Source organism: Danio rerio, chromosome 1 (assembly GCF_052040795.2).
Source record: "Danio rerio strain M-AB ecotype USA chromosome 1, GRCz13ab, whole genome shotgun sequence".
Classification (NCBI taxonomy): domain Eukaryota; kingdom Metazoa; phylum Chordata; class Actinopteri; order Cypriniformes; family Danionidae; genus Danio; species Danio rerio.
The window spans coordinates 41,077,816-41,103,765 of record NC_141021.1 but is presented as its reverse complement, the minus strand read 5'-3'; the positions used below and the strand labels follow the sequence as shown (position 1 = coordinate 41,103,765).

The window sequence follows — 25,950 nt, the reverse complement described above, 5'->3', positions numbered from 1 at the left end:
TGGCAGCGTAAGCTTGCGCAGGTGTGCGGCATCTGCAATTATCTCAGCATATAAGCACACCTGAAGCCAGCAGACGCCATCCTTTTAAGCTGAAGAGACTTTCAAACAGCTAAGGGACAGTCATTATGGCGACGGAGTATGGCACTTCCGTTCCCCTCCTCGGGGAACGAAGGGTTACTTCTGTAACCTCGAACGTTCCCCTTCGGTTGGGGAACTTCAGTGCCATAAGTGGATGAAATCCACGATGGGAGAAGTATGGAAAGCGCCATAATGACTGCACCTTACCAACACCCCCGATGAGGAGATAGTCAAGCAAGCGTGACGCACCCACATCATGGGGGCGCGGTCCTCCAACGTGTCCCTGGCCCTAATTTATCCTACTTCAACAGAAGTTTTACGGATTTAGATATATTTTTTGGGAAGTCGTGAGCATCTAGATAATTCTAGGAAATACGACAGTACGTTGGGAAGCGTGCAATCCCGATAGGGAGGACGCTGCGGAGGCCATCCGTTACCCAAGGGGGGGATAGATGGCAGAATTTACATATGGACTAGCCCTAAAAAGGGGGAGTACTCATAGCAAAAGCGTGGTTAGCGGAGAGGGAAGACACGGGTCCGCCCAGGGGGGGGACTTAACCGTGGAGGAATGAGCATATGGGATCGCCTAGTGGGGATCACGCATAGCAGGCACCTATACCCAAAACGCGGGCTGACCAGCGGGCAGACCTACAACGTAGTGGGCCAGCAAGTGACTCCTCCGCTGAGTCAGTGCTGGGGGCCACGGAGGAATCTGCAGGGCTCACCTGACGGGGAACTTTACTGACAGATAAAAAGGCGCACGTACCTCCGTGTTAGGGAGAATGGCGCAGCAAGCGTGTTTCAACACCCTACCGAGTTGTCTCCTCAATCACCAAAGGGTTACCTAATACCCTTGAGGAAACCGGCTCCACTCGCAGATTGTAAAACCTTGCAAATGTGTTGGGTGTCGCCCAGCCCGCAGCTCTACAGATGTCTGTTAGAGAGGCGCCGCGTGCACGCGCCCAAGAGGATGCAACGCTCCGAGTGGAGTGTGCACGTACTCCCGGGGGACACGGCTGACCTCGACTCGAATAAGCGAGTGAAATGGCATCCACAATCCAGTGGGATAATCTTTGTTTCGATACGGCACTTCCCTGCTGCCGACCGCCATAACAGACAAAGAGCTGCTCAGATGATCTAAAATTCTGAGTACGGTCCACATAAATGCGCAGAGCGCGAACTGGACAAAGTAAAGAAAGGGCTGGGTCTGCCTCCTCCGGGGGCAGCGCTTGCAGGTTCACTACCTGATCTCTAAAGGGGGTGGTAGGAACCTTGGGCACATAACCGGGGCGGGGTCTCAGGATGACGTGAGAGTAATCCGGCCCGAATTCCAGGCACGAGTCACTGACCGAAAATGCCTCCAGGTCCCCGACCCTCTTGATGGAAGCCAACGCAACCAGCAGAGCTGTCTTCAGGGACAGAAATCTTAGAGATACTGATTCGAGTGGCTCAAAGGGATCGGATCGCAGACTCGTGAGAACGAGGGCGAGATCCCAAGAGGGCATGAGAGGGGGGCGAGATGGATTAATTCGCCTAGCACCCCTAAGGAACTGGATGACCAGGTTATGCTTTCCCACGGTGCCGCCAGCTACCGCGCTATGATAAGCGGAGATGGCGGCCACGTAAACCTTGAGAGTGGAGGGCGACAGCCTGCTGTCCAACTTCTCTTGAAGGAAAGAGAGCACAACACTAATCTGCCAATTTCGGGGGTCTTCTCTGCGAGAGACGCACCATTCAGTGAATAGACTCCACTTCAGGGCGTAGGCGCGCCTCGTGGAGGGAGCTCTAGCCTGAGTGATGGTATAAACCACCGCAGTCGGTAGTTTACCTAAGTCTTCCTCGCGTCTAGGGACCACACGTGGAGGTTCCAAAGATCGGGGCGAGGGTGCCAGATGGTGCCCTGTCCCTGAGAGAGTAGGTCCTCTCTCAAAGGGATCCGCCAGGGGAGGGCCGTCGCGAGGAGTGAGAGCTCTGATATCCAGGTCCGGTTAGGCCAAAGGGGCGCAACTAGCAGAACCTGTTCCTCGTCCTCCCTGACCTTGCACAGAAACTGCGCGAGCAGGCTCACTGGGGGAAACGCATACTTGCGCATGCCCCGAGGCCAGCTGTGGGCCAGTGCATCCGTGCCGAGAGAGCCCTCGGTCAGGGAAAAAAACAACTGGCAGTGAGCGTTCTCGGGGGAAGCAAACAGATCGATCTGGGCCTCCCCGAATCGCGCCCATATCAGCTGAACAGACTCGGGGTGGAGTCTCCATTCTCCAGGGCGTAACAGCTGTCGTGAGAGCGCATCGGCTGCACGATGGAGCGTGCCTGGAACGTGAATGGCGCGCAGCGATTTCAGCCGCGGGTGACTCCAGAGGAGCAGACGGCGGGCGAGCTGAGACATGCGGCGAGAGCGCATACCCCCCATGCGGTTGATATACGCCGCCGCCGCCATACTGTTGGTCCTGACCAGCACGTGTTGCCGCTCCAGCACCGGTAAAAAGCGGTGGAGAGCGAGGAACACTGCCAACAGCTCTAGGCGATTGATATGCCAATGCAGCTGGGCACCCTTCCACAGGCCCGCAGCCGCATGCCCGCGACACACGGCCCCCCAAGCCGTGTTGGAAGCGTCTGTTGAAACAACAACATGGCTGGACGCCTGTCCTAGAGGCACACCGGCCTGTAGGAACGAGGGGTCGTTCCAAGGGCTGAGGGCGCGGCGACACAGCGCAGTAACCGAGACCTGGTGTGTGCCCGCGTGCCATGCGCGTCTGGGGACCCGATCGTGAAGCCAGTGCTGAAGTGGTCTCATATGGAGCAACCCGAGCGGCGTGACGGCGGCTGCGGATGCCATATTCCCCAGGAGCCTCTGAAAGAACTTCAGTGGGACCACTAGTTTGCTGTCGAGCTCCCTCAGACAGTTCAGCAACAGGCGAGCGCGTTCCTCGGAGAGGTGCGCTACCATGGTGATCGAGTCCAGCTCCATCCCGAGAAAAGAAATCCTCTGCACGGGGGCGAGTTTGCTCTTTTCTCGGTTGAAGCCCCAGTAGGCGGAGATGCCGAAGCACCTTGTCCCTGTGCATAATCAATTGCTCCCGCGAGTGGGCTAAAATCAGCCAGTCGTCGAGATAATTGAGTATGCGAATGCCCGCGAGCCGAAGGGGCGCTAGGGCACCCTCCGCGAGTTTGGTGAAGACCCGCGGAGACAGAGAGAGCCCGAAGGGGAGGACCTTGTACTGCCACGCTCGACCCTCGAACGCAAACCGCAGAAATTGGCGGTGGCGTGGAAGAATGGAGACATGGAAATACGCGTCCTTCAGGTCTATGGCTGCAAACCAATCCTGAGGACGAACGCATTGGAGAATGCGCCTCTGCGTGAGCATTCTGAACGGCAGCCTGTGCAGACAGCGGCTCAAAACGCGCAGATCTAGGATTGGCCGTGACCCACTGCTCTTTTTGGGTACGATGAAGTATGGGCTGTAAAACCCACTCTCCATCTCGGCTGGAGGAACCGGCTCGATTGCACCCTTCGCCAGGAGGGCAGCAATCTCCTCTCGCAAGACAGGGGCGGACAGGGGGTTGACCCTGGAGAAATACACGCCCGTAAACTTGGGGGGCCGTTTCGCGAACTGAATCGCGTAACCGAGTCTGATTGTGCGTATGAGCCACCGCGAGGGGCTGGCCCGCGCTAACCAGGCAGGCAGAGCTCTCGCTAATGGAGTCATCGCTACAATCGCTGACGTACCAGCGGTGGGGCAGCGCGGAGTGGGTGTGCTGATCCGGGAAGCACGAGGGTCCCGCGGAAGAGCTGGAGGAGAGCGATTCGCTCTGGCTCCGCACCCTGACTCCGGAGAGGGGGCTGGAGGGCTGAGGGAAGGGAGACCGTCCCCCCAGCGCTCGTGAGCCACTGGCGAAGCACGTAGAGTCTGCGAGCCGGAAGGCAGCGCGTCCCGGACTGGCAGAACTCGTGCAGTCACATCCGGGGAAGGGAAAAAGTGCTCTTTTACTGATGTTTTGGTGGCACTGAAAAGTACCGTTGTTATCGGGGCCCCGCCCTCCAGCGGGGAAAGAGCAAGTTTCCTCTTCTCCGGATGGCCTGTCTCAGGGACGCTTCGCGGTCCGTTTACCGGACTTAACGGCGCCCTGGGCAGGAGGGGCTGCCTGCTTTCGAGGTGTACGCCGCGGCGAGGAACAGTGGAGGTGGATGGCTCGGCGGGCGGAGCGGGCTTATGGCCACGCCGATAGATGACATTGTCCATCGCATCCGACTGCTCTTTCACCGCCTTGAATTCCTGGGTGAATTCACCGACGGTGTCGCCGAACAGGCCAGCCTGGGATATGGGTGAGTCAAGAAAGCGAACTTTGTCAACATCGCGCATATCGGCCAGGTTTAGCCAGAGGTGGCGTTCCTGAACCACAAGTGTGGACATCGTCCTCCCCAGCGCACACGCGGCGGACTTAGTAGTCCGAAGAGCATAGTCGGTCGTGGTGCGCAGCTCATGTAATAAGCTTGGGTTGGACCCGCCCTCGTGCAGCTCGGCCAGCGCCTGCGCTTGGTAGCGCTGGTAGGTGGCCATCGCGTGCAAAGCAGAAGCAGCCTGGCCCGCAGCCTTATAAGCTCTGGCTCCGAGGGAGGCAGACAACCTACAGGCTTTGGACGGGAGGCGGGGCAAACCCCGCCACATAGAGGCGCCGCGCGGACAAAGATTGACCGCGATAGCGCGCTCCACTGACGGGATCGCCTCATACCCCCTGGCAGCTCCGCCGTCAAGGGCGGTGAGGGCGGAGGCACACGCAGCACGGGCAGAGAAAGGTGCCCTCCAAGACTGCGTGAGCCTACTGTGCACTTCCGGGAAGAAGGGGACGAGAGGCTTCGAAGGCTTCGCCTTCTGGTCCTCTACGTAGCACCCATCTAGTCGGTCCGGCCGCGGAGCTGGGGGATAAACCATCTCCAACCCCACGGCCGAAGCAGCCCGGGAAAGCACGGCTAACATGTCCGCTTCAGGATCCGATTTAACAGCGCTCACCTGCCCGGAGGGGGCGAGCGGGTCCGGATCTTCGTCGGACAGTGAAAGCCCACCCTCCGATGCCGCGGAGGACATCTGATCTCCGGTGTCAGTGAGTGTGAGAGCTACCATCTGGTTAGACGGATCACTCCCACTACCCGAAGCTTGGATGGAGCGCCGTGAGGAGCGAGAGGTCCGCGAGCCCGTGGGCGGCGGATTATCTCCCGCTGAAACCCTCAGATCTGCCCGAGCGCCCGCTGCTTTTTTAGAACAGGAGGCAACTGGGGTGGCTCGCTCTCTTGCGAAAGTTAGCCGCGATCTTAGCTGTGCAACGGTCATGGCATCGCAATGACGACATGAACCGCCCGCGAGCACCGCATTAACATGCTGGACCCCCAAACATGCAATGCAGTGATCGTGTCCATCATCTGGAGCCAGGAAACCCCCGCATCCAGAAACGCACAGTCGGAGCGCCATCCTGAAAAGGACGTGCTGCACGACTGTGTTGCTCTTTTAGGAAAGTTTGCAACAATACACACCGCTCTGGAGTACCGGACCCAAAGAACCGCAGGCAAGGGAGAAACCCAGCTCGACCGTCTGCCACCGCGAAGACCCACTCTGGACCGGGAGACACACTCGTTCGCTCTGAAGTGCTGATCAGCAAGAGGAACCCTCATCGACTCACTCAGAAAGGATCTGAAGCGAAAAGGATGGCGTCTGCTGGCTTCAGGTGTGCTTATATGCTGAGATAATTGCAGATGCCGCACACCTGCGCAAGCTTACGCTGCCAATTAATTTCATTCATTGGCCCGTTCAATACTCTCCAGACAAGCGGCTTCTGATCCAAATTCTCCCATCGTGGATTTCATCCACTTATGGCACTGAAGTTCCCCAACCGAAGGGGAACTGAAAATGTACCATTTACTCAGTGTCAAGTGGTTCCAAACCTTTAAGAGTTCCTTTTTTCTGTTGAACACAAAACAGAAAGATTTTGAAGAATGTTGAAAACTCATAGCCAATGATGTTGAGAGTATGAAAAGTTACAATGGATGACAATGGATGAAATTAATGACTTCCGGTTTCTAACATACTTCAGAAAGCATTCCTCTGTGTTCAATGGGAAAAAGAAACTCAGTTTGGTTCTAACAAGTGCAAGGTAAGTAAAAGATAACATTTTTAGTTGAACTGTCACTTTAAGCTTAAAACTACCATTTTTAATTGGTGATTGTGTGTGTGTTTTTCTTACCCCCTGTAATAAACATGCCAGGGGCGCTGGGCACCCAGGCCAGGCACTGCACTGATGCAGCAGCGCTGGGAAAACTAAAGGTTGTGATGCAACAAAGAGACTCAGAATCCAGTAGTCTGATGCCGTTGTGCATGTTGGCCACCAGTAGGTAGTCTGTGCTGAGAGGGTCCCACTCTAAAGCGGTGATGGGATCCTCCTCATCTGTGCCTTCCAAAGACTCTGGACGCAGTACGTGCTTCTGATGCTTTGAGCCTGAGGTGAGGAAATTAAAGGAAACAAAGGTTGCTTTTTAAAACGTTTCTAACGAGAACTATTAATATAAATGACCCCCTGTAGTGAAAATAAAGAATGCTTAGATGTCTTACTGTGGTTTTTAATATGACAAATCCTTTGGAAATTCACTCAACACAACTGATGAGCATTTTTTCCTTACATCTGAGGCACCAAAAGCAGTCTAAAAAATGCTATTTAAGAACTTGAAATTTTCCCTATTAAATTCTGCCAACTTGCAACATTTCATACACAGAAAATTTGCCAGTGTACATTTTACACCACAGGTGTTGAATTTAACACATTTCTGGTATCTATATGAGTCCCACCAGCAAAGTGTCCAGGTTACACTTTCAATGCACCTACAAATGTATACCTAAGCAGTTTAAAATATTTAACACTTAGAGTGTAAAAATGCACACCACATTAAACACCTGCAGGGTATTTTGTCTAGTGTACATACAACTCCACAGGTGTTAAATTACACTCTCGTTTGGTGTAAATATGAGTCCCACCAGGCCAGTGTATAAGTTACACTTTAGAATGGGTTTAATATACACACTTTAGCAGAGTAAATACATTTACACTAAGAGTGTAAATACTGTACACTAGATTAAACACTCCATCACCACTGACAGGTCATATTTAGCTTAAATTCAATTTTTCTTACAACTGACAGGAGTAAAAGTTAACATTTTCCTTACACAAAATTCATAAAGAAAATTTTTAATTTTAATGTTTTAACACCTAGGAATAATAATAATAATAATAATAATATAAATGTAAACAAACTGTTTTTGTTACAACCTTATTAAAATGAGTTTAAGCACATAAATTAAACAATCATGGAGGAGGTTGTCTAACTTCAATAATGGTTTATGATGTTTAAAACTTAAAAAGATGATGATTTTAATTTTATAAGATACTACTGTATGTGTGTGTTGGTGAAAAACAATTATTGTTTAAAAAAATATATTTTACTCACCATTTAGCCACCCTTAAGTGGTTACAAACATGTTTGTCTTTCTTATTCTTCTGAACACAAAATAAGATATTTTGAAAAATGCTGGATAGTAGCCAATGACAACCATTAAAAAAAAGAAATAAAAAAGAAATACTATGGATGTCAGTGACTACCGGTTTCCAACATTCTTCAAACTTTTCTTTTGTGTTAGAAGAGAGAAACTGGTGAAATCATTTGATTTATGACCCAAGTAACTGATATTAGTTCTTATTTCAAGTACTTATTTGTAATTTTGTGTAAAAAAATTTGTGTAAACATTTTTGTGAAAGATAATATATAAACTGTATGTAATGAATATATTCTGTCCACAATTTTTTTTTTTTTTTCATTTAAGAAAATTTCTCAAAAAAAAATTGCTCTACAGAAAACACAAATGTTTAAACAAATGAAATTTTTGGGAAATAAAATTATTTTAGTAAACCCCTAAGGTTAAGTGGCTGAGTTAAACCATTTTTAACCCATTCAACCAATGTCCTGGTCTGGTGGGGGGCACCTTTAGATAGCTTAGCATACATTTTTGAATCGAATAAGAGCATTAGCATCTTGCTTTAAAAATGATCAAAGAGTTTTGATATTTTCCCTTTTTAGAAAACTAGAAAATTAGAACAGGGTATAACACTTACACAACATGAGCAATAATGGTTACCTGGTTGAAAGATAGACAAACTGCCATCAGTGTGTCCAAACACTACTTTCCCCTTCTTCAGTGGATGCCAGCGGAACAGGCAGATGTCTGAGAGGAAACTGTGAGCCTCCTTGTGCACTGTGACTCCTGAGTCTGGCCCCGAGACTGTCCAAATATAGAGAGGACCCCGGTGGGATACGAACGCAACACTGTCGCCTGCGTTCCAGCACCAGCTTAGAGATGCTGGGATACCTGAGAAACATTCATTTAGTTAATTCTTTTAGTTAAGACTTCACCTCAAACAGCTGAATTAAAACTATTAAATATTGTTAATTAAAAGAGACATCTTTAGTCTGAGAATATGTTACGTTGATGAACATGACATCAGGTGGAGTAATTATATATATATATATATATATATATATATATATATATATATATATATATATATATATATATATATGTGTGTGTGGAATAAATAAATGCACTTTATTCTGCTGTAGGGATTATACCTTTGGTGTTATCTAGCCTTGCGACAGCCTTCTGCTCAGCCACATTCCAGATGATGAGCAGGTTATCAGCGCTGGCACTGGCAAACACCTCAGGGTTGTGTGGACACCACGATATAGCTGTGATTGTCTTCTTGTGTTCGGACATGATCGCTCGCAGCTTAAACTCGTTATATCTGTGATCAAGCTAGAAGAACAGATTTCAGTCAGTGGTAATCAAGGAGAAAAATAGGGTGACTAGTTTTATCAGAGTAGTAAATATTTCCAAAGTGCTGTTTATTGGAGTAAATATACTTTTTTCAACACACACACACACACACACACACGCACGCACGCACGCACGCACACACACACACACACACACACACACACACACAAAAAAACTAATAGCTTCAATTTCTTTTGCCATGATGAGTTTATAATTTATTTACTAGTTGTTTTGCAAGATACAAACAAGCAGAAAAGGGAGCTAATAATATTGACTAGGCATGGAACAATAACCGGTTTCAAGATTTACCGGGGTTTGGAAAAGTCAAGGTTTTAAAACCACTAAAAGGATCTGCTATACTGTTCCTAAGGTATATGTACGTTTTTTTTTATTTGTTTTTTATGTGTTGTAAAGTAATCTGTGTTTTTAAAACTAATTAAGACAGCAGAAGTCAATGATTTATTTTAATTATTTAGCCTGACATGTTTCCTTTTCTAAAATATTATAAATCTTTTCTAAAATAAAAAAATAGTGTTGGAAGAGCCAGTTAAGCATAATTCGTTCATTCATTCATTTTCTTGTCGGCTTAGTCCCTTTATTAATCCGGGGTCGCCACAGCAGAATGAACCGCCAACTTATCCAGCAAGTTTTTATGCAGCGGATGCCCTTCCAGCCACAACCCATTTCTGGGAAACATCCACACACACATTTACACACACACTCATACACTACGGACAATTTAGCCCACCCAATTCTGTACCACATGTCTTTGAACTGTGGGGGAAACCGAAGCACCCGGAGAAAACCCACGCAAAGGCAGGGAGAACATGCAAACTCCACACAGAAACGCCAACTGAGCTGAGGTTCCTACCAGCGACCTTCTTGCTGTGAGGTGACAGCACTACCTACTGCGCCACTGTCTCGCCCACTTATGCATAATTCATTTGTGATAATAGTTTAGTTAAAAAGGTTTAAACGTGATGAAAATAGATATTGAAATATAATAAGAATTCATAGTGATTGTATTATTTAAAATACATAATTTAATAATTGAAACAATTTTAAAACTTTTAATGAGGAATTTTTGGCTTGCGACAGTAATATGTCATGATGTCATTAGTTCATACATTTTTGGGCAGATTGCAGTTATGAATGTTGAAAGCAACTGTTTTTTGACCGAGTTATATCGAGTCTATTGTACCTTTGTATTTTTGTTTGCATTTCTTCAGTAAAACCTTTTTTAAAGAACATTTAGTCTTACTCGCGTTTTTTTTAAATACTGGTTGTTGGAATAGCTGCAAAAGGCGGTACATAAGGATGTGCACGAAAGGTGTGCCACAACAACTGTGTTCAAGTTGCTGTTTTAATTTACTCTGATGTTTAAAAATAACTTATTTTAGAACAGTAGTCACAATGCCGTCAATACCTGCCAGAAACTTATACCGGCCCATGCCTAAAATTGACATTAAAATAATTCAAACCCTGGTCAAACTAAGAATAAAGGCTTTATAAAAAATATATAATGGTTAATGCTGTTCCTTATTTTTGAAAAACACACTAGAGGTGAAATAGGGGACTTTGATATGTCTTGAATTGTGTGTTTTTAAAGACAAACTGAAGTCCTATGAGTTTGGAATAGCATGAATGTATAAACTACAGAATTTAAGCTTTTGAATGAATCATTCCAAAGGTAAAGAGGAGTTTACTTCATTTACAGACAATGTTTAAATTATTAGATTCACACTTACTTGGTACACATATATGGCGAGCGTGGCACAATATGCAAATCTATCCCCACTGGCAGCACACACGTCTTTATTCCAGGGCTGACATCCAGCGGCCAACAGGCCAACCTGCTTCACCTGAGACATCTTTATCTGGACAGAGAGATGCCAGAGCAGTTAAAAAAGTATCTGTGATGTGTCTATTGGTTTCAGCATTTAAATGGAGAAAAAAACACAACATAACACAGCTGCTGCAATGCAATGAACTAAAAAGTAATTGTAGATGTTTTCTAGATTCATGTTATTGGTCTTAATCTAAACTACTTACATTTTGTTTTTACTTGATCATCTGTTGTCCCCCATGGTGACATATACAGAACTCTTCATTTAGTCCACTTAAACTCCATTCCTTTTTTACAATTGAGTAAGTTCAGGTCAATACCGCCTCTATCCAGGCAACAGCTAATGGACAGAACCAATTCCCTACCCTACTTTTGTGTCTGAAAAATCCATTTTACGTGGATCTTCATCACAATTTGAAAGAAAAAGATCTGTCACCATTCATCTGACATCACAACTATAACATAAAGATTTGCTTAAAAAGCTTAAATTACCACTTTTTGTTAGTTTTATAGATATAAACTGGACATAAAACACAAATTAGCATTTCATTCAAAACACACACACACACACCTAATAATAACAAATCCAGAAAACTGATATCAACTACCTCTCACTGGTCTCTTAGATACAAATAGCTTTAAACAGAAGGTAATATGTAAATAGCAGCTGCCAATAATCTCAAGCAAACAATGAAAAAACAATAATACCAGCCCTAATAATATGGAACTCAATGTTCTCTCTCACGCTGTCAATTCTAAACATCATTTGGGCTCATTCATGTGAAGTAAAAACCAGTTTAACTTTCTAATGCATGTCTCCAGACACCTGCATTCAGTTCTATTCCACTTGCACGCTGTCTAAGCAATTTTTAAATGCAAAAACGCATGTGGTGTCCTGCTTTCATGGCTCCCTAAGATGACACTGAAGAAAAAAAAAACGTCTCTTTCTGTGTCATCTCCATCTCTCTTCTTTACATCAGAAGGGATAAGGCTACGCCAGATGGCTAAAAGACTGTCACAGAGATCCTACCTTTGGTTCACTGTGATAACTGCTGAACCAGCACAGGCTTTCCATGTCTGCTATCCTCTCGCCTTCACATACGCAGAGCCGAACGGGGGCTCTGTGTTAGCAGCTTCACGAAAAAAAGAGCTGCTTCGGTAGTCTATGTGCGACTGTTGCCCACATGTGCATGTATAAACGGGGGTAGGAATAGAGAAATCATGCTCATTGACTGGTGTAGGCTGTCCGTTTGGCTGGAGACGGGAGCGACGGAGCAGCTCCCGCCGGTAGCCTGGCAACAGCGAGATCCCTCGATTTTAAACTCCCTCACTTTCCCTCCTCCCTGACAAATACACAGACACACACCTCACCTCACCCCTGCACAGCATCCTTGAAGGTGTTTACACTCTCTGTCACTCCCTGTGATTAACAAACCACTCTGGACGCTCCAGTATGACATCTACATGAACACAATGCGTACACAAAGTGACAAGGCACTCATTGAACAGAGTAGGGTGGGGGATGCAGAATTTGAGGATCTATTTGTAACTTTTCTGATAAAAAAAGTGACTGATTAAAATTTTTATTGTGATAAACTATTTTTTTTTCGCTTGCTTGGAGGGTTACAGAATTTTACTACCTTTGGTACTTATGTCTAACTATTTATTTAACTATTGAGTAACATTAATTATTTACACATATCTAATATATATTTAGGCTTAGAATGTGGGTTAGGTTTTATTTATTCTAATTAGTAAGTACACAGAACATGTGAAACAAGGACATCTTTGAATAAAGTGTTTAGATGTTACTGGCAATGTGTGAAATCCCAGCAATCTATAAAATGGCTAAGAAATATATAGAATATTGATCTTTACGTATTTTAAAGTGTAAGGAATACGAAATTAAGCATATGATGTTTTTGCCGGAAAAACAATGACAGAGAAATGAGAAGTTTTTGTTACAATAGTGTCTGTGATGTGGCAGTGGAACCTCATACCGGCAATATGCTTGTCTTACAATAACGTTCAACACTCATGTGCTTCGACTGCCATCATCAAACAACGACCCATCGCCATCACCAACATACAGTAAGTGGTGGGAAAAATAGCAGGGGTAGGCATGCCAGTTACATACTTTCCCTTACAGCAACTTGGCATTAGATACAATGCCTAGACAATTGTATAAAGTAGCATTTCATACAATTTTACGAATTTTAGACATTCTATACATTCCCTAGGCATTCTATAGAATCTATGTCAGATTTTATACATTGCCGGAAACATATGATGTATATATATATATAAAACAGTTCTGTCTGGTTCTCGAATCTGACTGGCTGGTAGCCATGTGATATTCTGCAATAAGAGCACTGGTCAACACTAGCCTCCTCACCCTTCACCCTTATATATTACTTCGCCCACATACAGCGACAAGCAGAGACACTCTACAGTTTGACAAATATTACTGCTTTCAGACAACATAATGAACTCTTGAGGCTATTTTGTAGTTGTTTCAATTGCAACTATGCAGTTTATTTATAAGGATAGTGCCTATTTCAAAATATTTATAATATCTGACAAACGGCTCGTCGGCGGTCAGTAGCCAAAGTCAGTTGACGTTATCTATCCACAACATGGCGACAGGACCATAATACGCCCTTAGAAGATTAAACAGCCTAATTTTTAACTACAGCTGATCAAATCATTATTAAACTGGTAAGTGATATTCTAAGTTGATCTCTCTCTTTTGCATGTTGTAGTGCTGTATTTATTCCATATTATTGCAATGTATTGAGAGTGAAATGGGACTCGCATATCAGGAATTTGTTTTTTGTTGGCAGAAAGAAAGAATAAATGCCCGCATCTGTTTAGTGTTTTTCCTTATTGCAGACACAACAGCAGTCTGGTACTGACTGCGCTGCTTTTTTTGGGATTAATTATTGTGATCTCCCGATTGAAACCTGACAAAAGTCTTGTAACCTATCCAAGTTTTAGGTATAACAAATAATAACTTGACTTCTAGTTGATTGTTTGGTGTCAGAAGTGGCTTATATGAAAGACAAAGCCCTCTAGATTATGCTCATTTTACCAAAATAAAATATCATCAGGCCTTAATTTTAAATTATTTAATTAGGAGACTAAGGTCTGACTTTGCTTTGACTAAAGCCTTGTTACTTGATATAAATAATGTACAGTATAGAATATAAAGTCATAGTGCAGTGGAAAAAGCATTAATATTGCATCCATACATCTCTGAAATGACTCAAATAACGTATTAATAAAGAGATCTGGAATGACAAAGAAAGCGTTCTTGCAGGACTCCCCGAGTTCATCAAGATTCTTTGGATTCATCTTCAATGCCTCCTTCATCTTACCCCAGACATGCTCAATAATGTTCATGACTGGTGGCTGGGCTGGCCAATCCTGAAGCACCTTTACTTCAGGAACTTTGATGTGGAGGCGGAAGTATGGGAAGGAGCGCTGTCCTCTCAAGAATTTGCGCCTTCCTGTGGTTTGGGCAGCACAAATGTCTTGATACCTCAGGCTGTTGAGGTTGCCATCCACTCTGCAGATCTCTTGCACACCCCTATGCTGAATGAAACCCCAAACCATGATTTTTCCTTCACCAAACTTGACTGATTTCTTTGAGAATCTTGGTCCATGCTGGCTCCAATAGATCTTCTGCTGTATTTGTGATGATTGGGATGCAGTTCAACAGATGATTTTTCAAAAAATACCTTCTGCCACTATTCCAAATGATCAACTAGAAGTCAAGTTATTATTTGTTGCTCTTACAACTGGGATCAACAACAAGACTTTTGTCAGGTAGTGTATATTTATACAGTTGAAGTCATAATTATTAGCCCCCTTGAATCATTATTTTCAAGACATTTCTATACAGCTTAAAGTGACATTTAAAGGCTTAACTAGGTTAATTAGGTTAACTAGGCATGTTAGGATAATTAGGCAAGTTATTGTTTTACAATGGTTTGTTCTGTAGACAAGCAAAAAAAAGGGGCTAATAATTTTGACTTTAAAATGCTTTTATTCTAGCCGAAATAAAACAAATAAGACTTTCTCCAGCAAAAGAAAATCATATTATCAGACATACTGTGAAAATGTCCTTGCTCTGTTAAACATCATTTGGGAAATATTTAATAATGAAAAAATTAAAAGTCAAAGAGGGGCTAATAATTCAGACTTCAACTTTATACATAATTTTATTAATATGCCTGGAGGTTGAGAACGATCAAAATGTTCACCTTCAAATAGTTTTCCTTGATTTATTACAAAACTGCACTTCAAAAAACAAACATATTAATATGTAAAAACAATAAAAATGAAAATACAATTGTCAAAATTAACTGTTAATAAATCTGCCTTGTTTAAAAGGCCAAACATAATGATGTCTCTGAGAAACAGGAGATCAAGAAGTGGGTGATCTTTGAGAAATGCATGCGTTTGTGTCAACGACTCCGACCTTGGGCTTCCAAAATGCCACAGAGATCGTGATGAGCAGAAGTTTGGCTCTATCAGTGCTGTCACCCCCACAACACCTCCTACCCCTTCGGCTGGGCTGCGGGGGAGAGCGCGAGTGAAATGCAGACGGAGCAAAACACGCGCAGAGGGAGAGCGAGAGATGGGCCACTCATGCAACCGTTTCCAAGGCGATGAAGACTTTAACTCTAAGAGGCGGTTGAGATGAAGTGGCAGGAGCTCTGCAGGAGAGGGCGAGAGTGCCAGCCAGCATCTAACATCCTACACCTGGGTAAAACACGCAGCGCTTCCACGTACAGCCTACGTTTGTCCCACACACACCACCTACAGACATGTCGCCGTTGACTCGCGCACTTGTGTGAGTAACTTCTCTGAGTCACACGTGGCCCATTCATCTATAATGAGCAACTATTTAAATGCTACTAACATTTTAACAATACAAACAGATTGTCAAGTTAAAGTTTCTGATGTCATACAGGAATTGAGAAAATTGCCTTTCCTCGACAATACATTTTCATTTAAATTGTACTGAAATGAGATCTGTAATAACATTTGTGCAATTTAGATAGCTCGGTAAGTAGCTCTCTTTCATCAAGAATGTATGAATGCCTACATGCTTGTCTTTGTTTACTTCAGCCTGAGCATAAATCCAAGGAGATCAGGGCATGCTGGATGCAAGAACTGAATAAATATCCTGATGAAAAGTAAATGTTTTTATATTTATATTTGTTTTTAATAGAACCTGAATTTGCTTTTTCGGAAAGACACTAAAATGACCACAACACCTTGCATGCTACAAACAGTTGTTAATTTAGTGAAAGACTGGCACAGATATCATCCATTATCTTGCCCTCCATTTAAATCTATAAATGCACCAGATTGTCCTGGTTATTTTGGTGTGCTAGTAAAACAAAGACCACAGCATGCAGACCAAATTAGTAATGTCTGTAGGTCAGAGATTGTTGCCATGACCCCAGATCCACCTGTTAGATCGAAAGCATTTTAATTGGTATGGAAAAAACAGTCCCTGCTACAGGGAACAAATGAGCTTAAAGTACATGTAGAGAGAGAAAGAGAGAGAAAAAGCTTAAGAAATCAATGTAGTCTATCGTTTAAAACATTTATATAGTAAAATTATAGTTTAAATATACAGGAAAATGAATGTGGGATATGCCGATATGTTTGGAACAGTAAGAAAATTTAAGAAACATTTAATAGGAGTACATCATTATTTCAAGTAAACACTTCAGCTGATGTTGGTTTATGGAGGTAGGCAATTTAACACACTTATTTAACACGCACTTGTCTAGTTCCACGGTAAAATATTTCATCATAACACAATGTCATAGGAGAAGATGCTGAACTAAGTCTACTTCAACCACACCATAAGCTATGTCAGGCTCTGGCCTTGTCTTTCCATCCATCAAAGATCCTTGGACTCAAACTTGTTCTCATTCTCATTAACTAACTTCAGCAAAGATCAACTGGAGCCACAGCAAACTGCATAAGGGCTCTCTTTCAAATAGCGAGACTGCATGGGCATTTTTAGGCCTATTTTAGAGGGGCTGTAGCCCCCCCGTATTTCTACTCAGCCCCCTGAAAACTTCAGCGATTACCTTTTATATACTGTACACTAAATTATCTCTACAACCCCCTTAATTTTTTTTTATGAAATTGACGGCAAAATTTGGCTCCTCCATCTTTGGTTGTTCATTTGATCAGCAAACCACCGCTGTGGACAGCGAGAGAACGAGGTATGTGTAATAATATCTGCATATTCACAGCTCTTTGATACAAATAACTTTGCATCACCTGTATCCCAATGTCATGGAGGAGCAGTCGGTTTTCACCTCATCAGCACAGCTGTTTTCTCCCGCCAAAAAAAATTAACTCTTAACAAACATTTCAAAATGAACTACCAATATTAAACACTTTACAGTTCGTGTGGCAATAACTATACCATACAGTCTTGCACAGAAAGGATTAAACACAGTGACAGAACCACTAAGAGAATGTACTCGTTTAAACTGTCACTGAGTCACTGACAAAAACAGAAACATCAAGTGTTGTCTAGTATTAAAATAGTTCTTTATTATTATCATTCAGATTGTGAAATATGTAAATTAGCCAGTAAGTTTAACAATATATATATTTATATGTATGTCATTTAATTAGAGAAGTGGCATTTTTATGAATGAATAAACACTTGACCCAAAGACGTCTAAATGTTATAAATAATTATAACTAATTATGATTTATTAATAATATTTCCCCCCTTGCAATTGGTTACAGATATTTAAAATTTAATCAGTAGTGTAACTGTTGTATTTCATTTGCTTTATTAAGTTATTGTAAGCGATTATGTTTTACTTACTTTTCTAAATTTCTAACAAATGTGTCAAACTGTTTATTTTATTTTCATTTTAAAACATTAAAACCAAGCTTGGTTAACCTTACAGAAATTAATTAAAATGTATTATTTATTAAAATATATTTATTAAAATTACAGTAGCACTTAACACTGATTACTGTCAGATTTTTAAAATCCTTCTTTAATAAATAATTACATAGTCTAACTGTAAACACTGTCACCACATTCTAAGGTTAAATGCAGCCTTTTGTTATTGATACGGAAGCAAGCATAGTGCTGCAAATTCAAGCAAAAGAAACAAATCAAAATCGTTGCCTTTAAATGGCAGGATGCATTGTGTACTTTAAAACAAGCAAAGCAAGAACTAAATAATATTATTCAACATATTCATATCTTTTGGCAGAAAACAATCAGCTATAACCCAATTAATATTACTTAATATTTTCATATAAAACTGTCATTTTTTCTCAGTATCTATATTGGATTACAATTATTTTGTAATTACTCTACAATATGCTATCCTGCTACATATATAACTTCTAGCCCAACATAGCTATATAGAGTTTGTAAGCCTGACAGTGATATGTTTTCCCATCCAAAGGAAGCTAAATTTGAAGATAACTGAGCATTAAAAAGTAAGATGCGGAAACAGGGTTGCAATTTCAACATTAACTCATTTAGCAAACCCCATCTTAATTCAACCATTAATTTTTAATGTATTCATCACTTTACAACACTTTATACATCCATGCAAGGCTGTTATTTAGTTGCATTGAATGATAATATTGTGAAACAACAATGTGGACAATGATTCAGTTTGCAAAATCAACAAAATTCAATGTTGATCCAACCTCTGTCCTTATACAGAATTAGATGTGCAAATAACAAATGTAAAAAAATAATAATAAAGTATTCATTTTATATGTATAATGCACATCAAAAAAAAAAAAAAAAAAAAAAAAAAAAAAAAAAAAAAAAATATATATATATATATATATATATATATATATATATATATATATATATATATATATATATATATATATATATATATATATATATGGGTTTCACAGACTCTCATCAGCTAAATAAACCGTGTATGTTCCAGTTCAAATGACATCTAGACGTGCATAGCCTGCAATGTCCTTGCAGATCAGACACAGCAGCAAACAGGTGTTTAGGAAAGTGCTGTGGTGTTTTGTGTTTTTGTGGCTATTGAGTGTTTTGCCAGAAAATAACATCAAAAGGGCCTATAGACCTGCTGTACCCTATCATGAAAAACACAGAAGGGAATAGCAACCGTGTCTCCATTGTCTGCAGCACCAAAACAAAAGACCCAAAGCTTTTCATTAAACATCCAATGCATCTAGAGCTTATTTCTGACTTATGTGAACTTTACAGCATATAGCTTACATTAAATAAATAGACAAATACATTTAAAGACACCAAGAAAGCTATTATAACTATATAGCTATTATAATAATAAGTAATCACAATATTCAAATAAATCATGTTTTGTATTAACTATTTTGTATTAAATAAGTATATTAAATTATGATTTATGTATTGCTATATGTATTAAATAAGTAAACTAAATTAGCTCAATTTAGTTAAGTTTTGCTGTTACCCTTAGAAACCCAAGATGTGACTGACTTTTGTCTTTTGAGTAGAACATTAAAAATGTTTTAGATGAATCTGTAGTCCTTGGTGATTTACAAAGTAAAATACAAGTCAAGTATAATGCACAATAAAAAAATTATAATAATTATAAAAATGAACACAGATCTGTGTCTTACATAAAGTGATTTCTCTCATTCCTCTAAACTTTATTTACAATTTTTTTGCAACTTACAGCCTTGGTCAAAAGGGAACAATCTGAACCTTTTCTGCGAACTTTTGGACAGTTTGTTTCAAGTTCAGATCACAGGTAATAGTTTTGTACATAACATTCAGGTTCTGCACAGACTGATATATAAAGACTCTATATATTTCAGCCTTTTTGACTCTCATAATTATATTTTTTTCATTAAGGACGAAATAAAATTGACAGAGATACATCATGAACAAAGAGACAAAAAAGGTTACATAAAAATAAAATTCCAGCAAATGATTAAAGTTTAAACGATGTACACCGAGAAAAAGTTTTACATGCAAGTCTTTTAGAAGTTCACATATAAATTAAAGTGCTTTTTGAAAATAATAAGTAAGGGTGGTTCTTTGGAAATGTACATTTACGGATGTAAAATTTTGCCCAAAAAAGCAATAAATTAATAATAAATTAATAATGAGAAGGATCTAGGTTTAGAGAGCAACCAAAAAATACAGTTTTTGGGAAGTACAAAAGTTGGAAATAAGGATTTTAAAATGAAATTGGAAAAGTCAACCCAAAAACACTTTACAGTAGGTAACTCCCAAAATAAGTGATTTAGTGTTTCATCATATTGAAAGTAAAATGAGAATTTAGGGAAAAATTTGTTATTAAATTTAGCTAGTTTAGCATGTATTAGGTAGCAATTATGAAACATTTTGATTGAGACTTTGACAGCTTTATTGGATTTATTAGAGCCGAAGAAGCCAAAACTTTTCCCAATCTGTGTCATCAAATATATTATTCCAAAAACCTATGCAAGCAGGTAAAGAGATTCAAGAACTATAAGGACTCTCATAATGATGGTTATCATTGACATTGCATCATATGAATCGCCAAGGACAAGTTTCAACTAAAGATCTTCTTCAATGTTCAACTGGAGAAAGAGATGAGTAGTAAGTTAACAGTGTATGTTTATAATTATTCACCACATTATGCTTATAAGAAGCATTTATGTAGGAAAGTAGATCAGTGCTGATGAACAGTCTAGCATTTCTGTGAGTCGTCATCTACACTACAAACATAAGAAGTAGCAACAGCTACAGTTTTCTTCTGCAAGAAGCATGCAGCTTTATTTATTAAACAATGGAGCGTCAAAAGTTACATACTGAGCTTGAAAATGTCATTGTTTCCCAGATGTTTGTCTTATGTAACCCCCCCACAAGTATTGCACTTGATAAGTGTCAGCCACATAAATAAATACTTTAAAAAAACTACAAAAACATAAAATTAAATATGTTTTTGAATAAATAAGTTGCAAAAGTTGAATTAAATAAGTTGCAAATGTAAATTTGAAAGGAGCCTAATCACTAAATACTGTCAATCTTCATTTTGAGTATAATCACAGCAGTTATTGCACCATCCCAGAGACAATTCTTCCAACATTCCTAAACCTCTCCATCTCCTTTTTTCTAAACATAGTAGCATAATGGGTGGTTAAATAGCTTAAATATAGTTTCAGCAAAATCTCGATTCAAGATTTTTTTTTTCAGAAGAGCAAACCACTTATTTTATACTTAGACAGAATGGACATCTGAACTCGTATAATAATGAATTGACTTCACTAGAAGTTTAAAGTTAAAATGTGTGAGTTAAAGGCTTTTCAAAGAACATTCTTCGAATGCCATTCTATTGACTTCAATACATAGGATTTAAAGAGGATAAAAAGATTGACAACAATGAAAACACTGGAGATACTTTTCCAATCAAATGTTTTCCTTGATTTGACAATCTTCATATACAATTAGTTTCCTTACACAGTGTTACACTTTGATCTGCACCATATTCCCCTTGATAATCAAACACCCATCACCCTAACTATATCTGCCACATCTTCAATTACTTAATCTGTAAATCTTTTCCACTAAACAGCCCATAGAGACTAGACAATACGATCCCCAAGGGCGGTATAAGCACTCTCCTGGATCTGATTGTGATTGCATCAAGCAGTTGTTCTCCTATGACATAATAAAGATGGCACACTTTACAACCATGAAAATAAACTGACTCAAAAAGACCTATTAATTCATTCCTTGCAGCTTATGCAAAATAAAGAACAGACATACAAACTATTCTATCATGAACAAGACATAATGCCCCATGACTTGTTCCACAAGTAAGCCAATGTGTCAAGTAGATATCACTGGTGACATGTCGAATTTCACCTGTCTCAAGAAGCGCTGATCATTAGTCCTGCTTGTGTCTCTGCGTCTTGCCAAGAGAAAGCTGATTATGTATCTCATTTCTCCCTGTGTCTAATCTGCTCCGTCTAGCCTGCCCAGATGCTCAGAATCATAATGAAATCTGTGTTGAGTCTCTGATATGCATTATCAGACCATTGTGAACACCAAAAGAGTCTCTGGTGCATTCCCTCAATGGACAGTCCATCTGGAGTTCTCCCAAATCACATTAAGAAAAGTTGCAGTACAAATAGCACAATAACTAATCAGAAGGCTGCTGCTTTATGCTGCTGTTGCTATGAATCGAATGGCTCTTTGTATTCCAATAGGAAACCAATCAGTAACACCATTCTGGGTCATTTGTTGTGCTATTATTTATTGTACACAGGACCAATGTGCAGTGATAATCACCAGTGCATTTATACAGTACGCACGGCTGGCAAAGTAGTTGTAAAAGGCAACGCGTGTATACAAATATAACGTTTGTAGCACATGTAAGTTTATCGATAATTGCGGTGTACACGGGATTGAAACATGCGAGGGAAATAAGATAATGAAGATCACCTACCTCTGTCGTTGTCAGTGGACAGCGACCTGGTGCTGAGATTAGGTGTACCGCTGACGGAGAAACGCTTGGTCCATATAGTTTGTCAGCGCTGCTTGGGATTCATTGCGACGATTGGTCGATTCGAACCTGACGTTTCACGCCGACCGTGCATTTGAACGCTGATTGGTCATTCGCCCAGTCAATCAACGCAAATCATAGACCAAATCCGTGTAATCTTCGCTCAGGGAGGTGCTCGGGATCCCATGCTTCCTTGTATTTGTAGTCCAAAAGATTGGTCATCTATTGTTAGAAGAAAAGAAAAAAAAGAAAAAAAATAGTGAAATTTACAGACTGATTGCTTGTGGCTGACATATTCGGCTGTGAAAACTGCATGGCAGGGGATGTGATGCATTATTAATCCACCAGTCCTTTCACATAGATATTCAGTTTCATTAGCGGACTTTCACCTCTCTGAATTTGCCCCTCTGCACGTGCACATACTTAAACCCATCCAATTAATAATGCATAAAGATCAGCTTTGCGTATGAGCAAATAATGGCGTATAATCGTTACGTAGGCTGTTGTAGATAATAGACTGAGTTACTCGTCCGTTCAGTTATCTGCATAATATAAAAGTGCAACTCCTAAAATCAAGCAGCAGATGGCACCGCTAAACCTATTTATATTATTTTGTGAGCCACTGCTCATCGCAGAAGGGTGTGTTCGGCGGTAAACGCTGAAAGAAGCAGGTTGGAGAATAAACACACATGAATGATATTGTACCGTTACGTGAGATATTATAGTCTGCTTTAGAACATATACCTTAGGTGGCCAAGAAAACTGAAAATGTTCTTATCAATTTGTGATTTAAAGAGTTGTAATTTTGTGATCATAAATCAAAAAGATTTAATCGATTTAATGAATTGATTTACTCTGCTTTATGTATTTTGTGAGCAAGAGGACGTCAAAATGAAATTATGGCGTGATTGGCGTCAATCGTCACGAGTTAACATGACATGTATTTATTTTATCCCTTTTCTTTGGCCAATCTTTTCTCAATGCCACGAAAACTAGATATTGATTTTCTATATATAGGCCTATTTTGGTTAGAAAAAAAGTATTGGCCAAAAATAAATAAGTAAATAAATAAATAAATAAATTAATTAATTAATAAATAAATAAATAAATAAATAAAGTAAAATAAAATAAAACAAAATACATGTTTTGGCGATGTCATTATCTCCTGACGATCTGTATCTATACAATACAGGCTATGCCTAAATAAAACCTAGTCAGCATTTGAAGAGGATTTTGATCAAAATGTTCAAAAATTATTTAACACCAATTCTTGTTTTAGGACAATTTTAGAAAAACTTTATCAACTTCAAATGATGACTATATGTGTATAACCCCCAGTTATGGCATGATGTGCTATGAATTTATTCATGCAATATTTAACTGTAGATCGAATATATAGGCTAATTAGAAAGTAATTAGGGCGCGAATTTATTCATATTTCCTCATATATAGCCTAAGTAATATTTATATTATGTAGCTTACAGAAAATGTACCAAAACACAACTTGCCATTCTCTCCGCCTGTTGATTGTGACGTCACCTCAAGAATACACTGGCGGTCCCGCTAGCAGCTCTCAGTGTCAAACTCTTGAACTGTGGACTTTTTCAGCGTTGTCGAGCTCTAGTCTCAAACATGGGTAAGTTATTGGCTTATATTTTTAGCTGAGGTCGAGTAGTCCGAAAAATGTGAACTGTGAAGGTGTGTGAACTTACGACCACTTTACTGGATATTCTCTAAGAGAAAGCTAAGAGTGTTTAATTTATGAAGTTTAAATATTTCAAGAAACAGCTCGCCACAGCAAATGCAGTATTTGTCATGATTTATACTCATGTTATTACAATGACTTCCTCTAACAAACAGATATCTGGTAAAAATGACTGCTTTAGTCTCTGCTTGCAACTTAATTCACTCCACTGGAGGTAAATGCTGGGTATCATTCAGTACCATCTCCTGTTGTGATCAATAGATGGGTAAAAAAGTGGTTGAAACTGTCTGAATATTACAGTTTTTTTTAACACATTTAAGGCAGGAACTTAACTGAGACTTACAAAAATACCATAATATGATTGTGTCTCTTTTAATGGTAGCATTGTATCAGGCTTGGGTAAGCAAACAAGCCTCTTTCTGTTGATGCTGATTTAAGTAGGTTGGTAAATTGCCCAAGCTTATAATCAGATTATGATGATTGTACCTGGTGCAGATGAAGAGAACCAACTGTGACTTTTTATTATCAATCAGACATTGTGTTTGCAACAACATATAACAAACTAATTTACTGAACATTTAAGTGGTTGACAGATGTGCTGTTAACTCTTTATCATTGTCCAGACACAAATTGACCTCAACAAAATGTTTTCCAGAGGTTTCCACATCCTGTTTTTTTTCTTTCTGGAACTATGAAAACATGATAAAGGAAGTCATTTATTATTGTCAGGAAAACTCCTCAAAAATACAGGAAATGGTCACATTATGAAACAAGTGAAAATGGAAGCGTAAAAGTTCATGGTTTCCTCACTAAATCAAACGCTCCTTGCAGAAGTACTGAGCACCTGCTACAGAGTCAATCATATCTCCTTTAACTCCGTTAGAACTGCTTCACAGCACAAACTGAATGGATCCTTTCTAGGCACAAAACATTTGGTCCTCATTGTGTGTGTTTTAGATATGGGTCTTGGCATCTGAAAAGTGCTGCTGTTCTGGGACTTTCACTCCATGCTCTGTTTACCAGTTATGGATGGAATATGAAAAATGACAACACTCGTTTGTGTTGAAGAAAGGCAGACTTTGTTGAAGCTCTCATTCATGGTGCCTGCTGATGGCCTGTCCCTTCTGTGTTCTTTCTAATATATGCATAGAGTCACATGAGGGATAAATAGCCACATTATGTCTCTCTGTTAGCCGCCTCCAAACATTCTCTTCTAGTGTGGGGGGCCTTTGATAATCCTGACAAGCGCCTCTGTATTTGTGAGACTGCCTTCCCCTCCCATCACCCGGTCCTCGCTCTCCTTGCACACTGACTGTCGGTCGGTTGGCCAAATGGGCAGAACTTTTGGTTTGGGTTTATGGGGTTCTGGGAATTAAAGCTGGAATGCGGTTTTCGAGGCCGCAGCCATGATGTCCTATACAGATGTCCAGTTGAAAGGTCAGCCAATGCCTTTGGCATGTGGATGTGTTTTTGAGTAAGGGTACAAGTGGAATGTGTGCCACTGCCATATTGATATGTTAAAAGGATGCAGATCAAGAATCTGTATTTTTGCCCATATGGTTTGAAGTGAAAGCTCCATATGTTGTGAATGTATGTCATCTGCATGACGCAGATGTTCAGTTGTGGTCGGGAAATATTGAAACAGTGCTTTGCTGAAGCTTGGCTGGGGAAATTATATTATTCAAAAATATTTTACAGATAATAAGCTTTAAATATTGAAAATAGACATGAATAATCTTGTAAGCCAGAAATGTAACTATAGCTTGTATTTATATTTACTTTGTAATCCACTATTTTTAGTGGATGGTAAAAATTACAATATTCTAATGAGAAAAAAATCAAAACAAACCAAAAACAGGGCAGGATGTGTTGTGACAAGATACTCAAGCTTAACTTTTTTTAAGGATG

General features: G+C 40.6%; 2 protein-coding genes across 30 annotated transcripts in view; one reads left to right on the top strand and one right to left on the bottom strand.

The window, feature by feature from the left end:
- The window catches only part of wdr17 (WD repeat domain 17), a 47,358-nt gene extending 25,025 nt beyond the window's left edge, over positions 1-22,333 (bottom strand). For 13 of the 27 annotated variants that reach the window (XM_087236038.1, XM_087236033.1, XM_087236041.1 and 10 more), the window contains exons 1-5: positions 22,281-22,333; positions 10,697-10,825; positions 8,744-8,927; positions 8,253-8,483; positions 6,313-6,564 (exon numbers count right to left, since the gene is read on the bottom strand). In XM_087236038.1, the coding sequence (XP_087092164.1) occupies positions 6,313-6,564; positions 8,253-8,483; positions 8,744-8,927; positions 10,697-10,819 (790 nt within the window). In that variant the 5' untranslated portion in view covers positions 10,820-10,825; positions 22,281-22,333. 27 annotated transcript variants of the gene reach the window in all.
- A 1,579-nt stretch (positions 22,334-23,912) lies between these two features.
- gpm6ab (glycoprotein M6Ab) overlaps positions 23,913-25,950 on the top strand; it is a 107,585-nt gene continuing 105,547 nt past the window's right edge. For 2 of the 3 annotated variants that reach the window (XR_015475693.1, XM_087235496.1), the window contains exon 1: positions 23,913-23,973. Coding sequence is in view for 2 of the 3 variants with exons in the window: in XM_087235496.1 (XP_087091622.1) it covers positions 23,970-23,973 (4 nt within the window). In the remaining variant the exon portion in view is untranslated. 3 annotated transcript variants of the gene reach the window in all.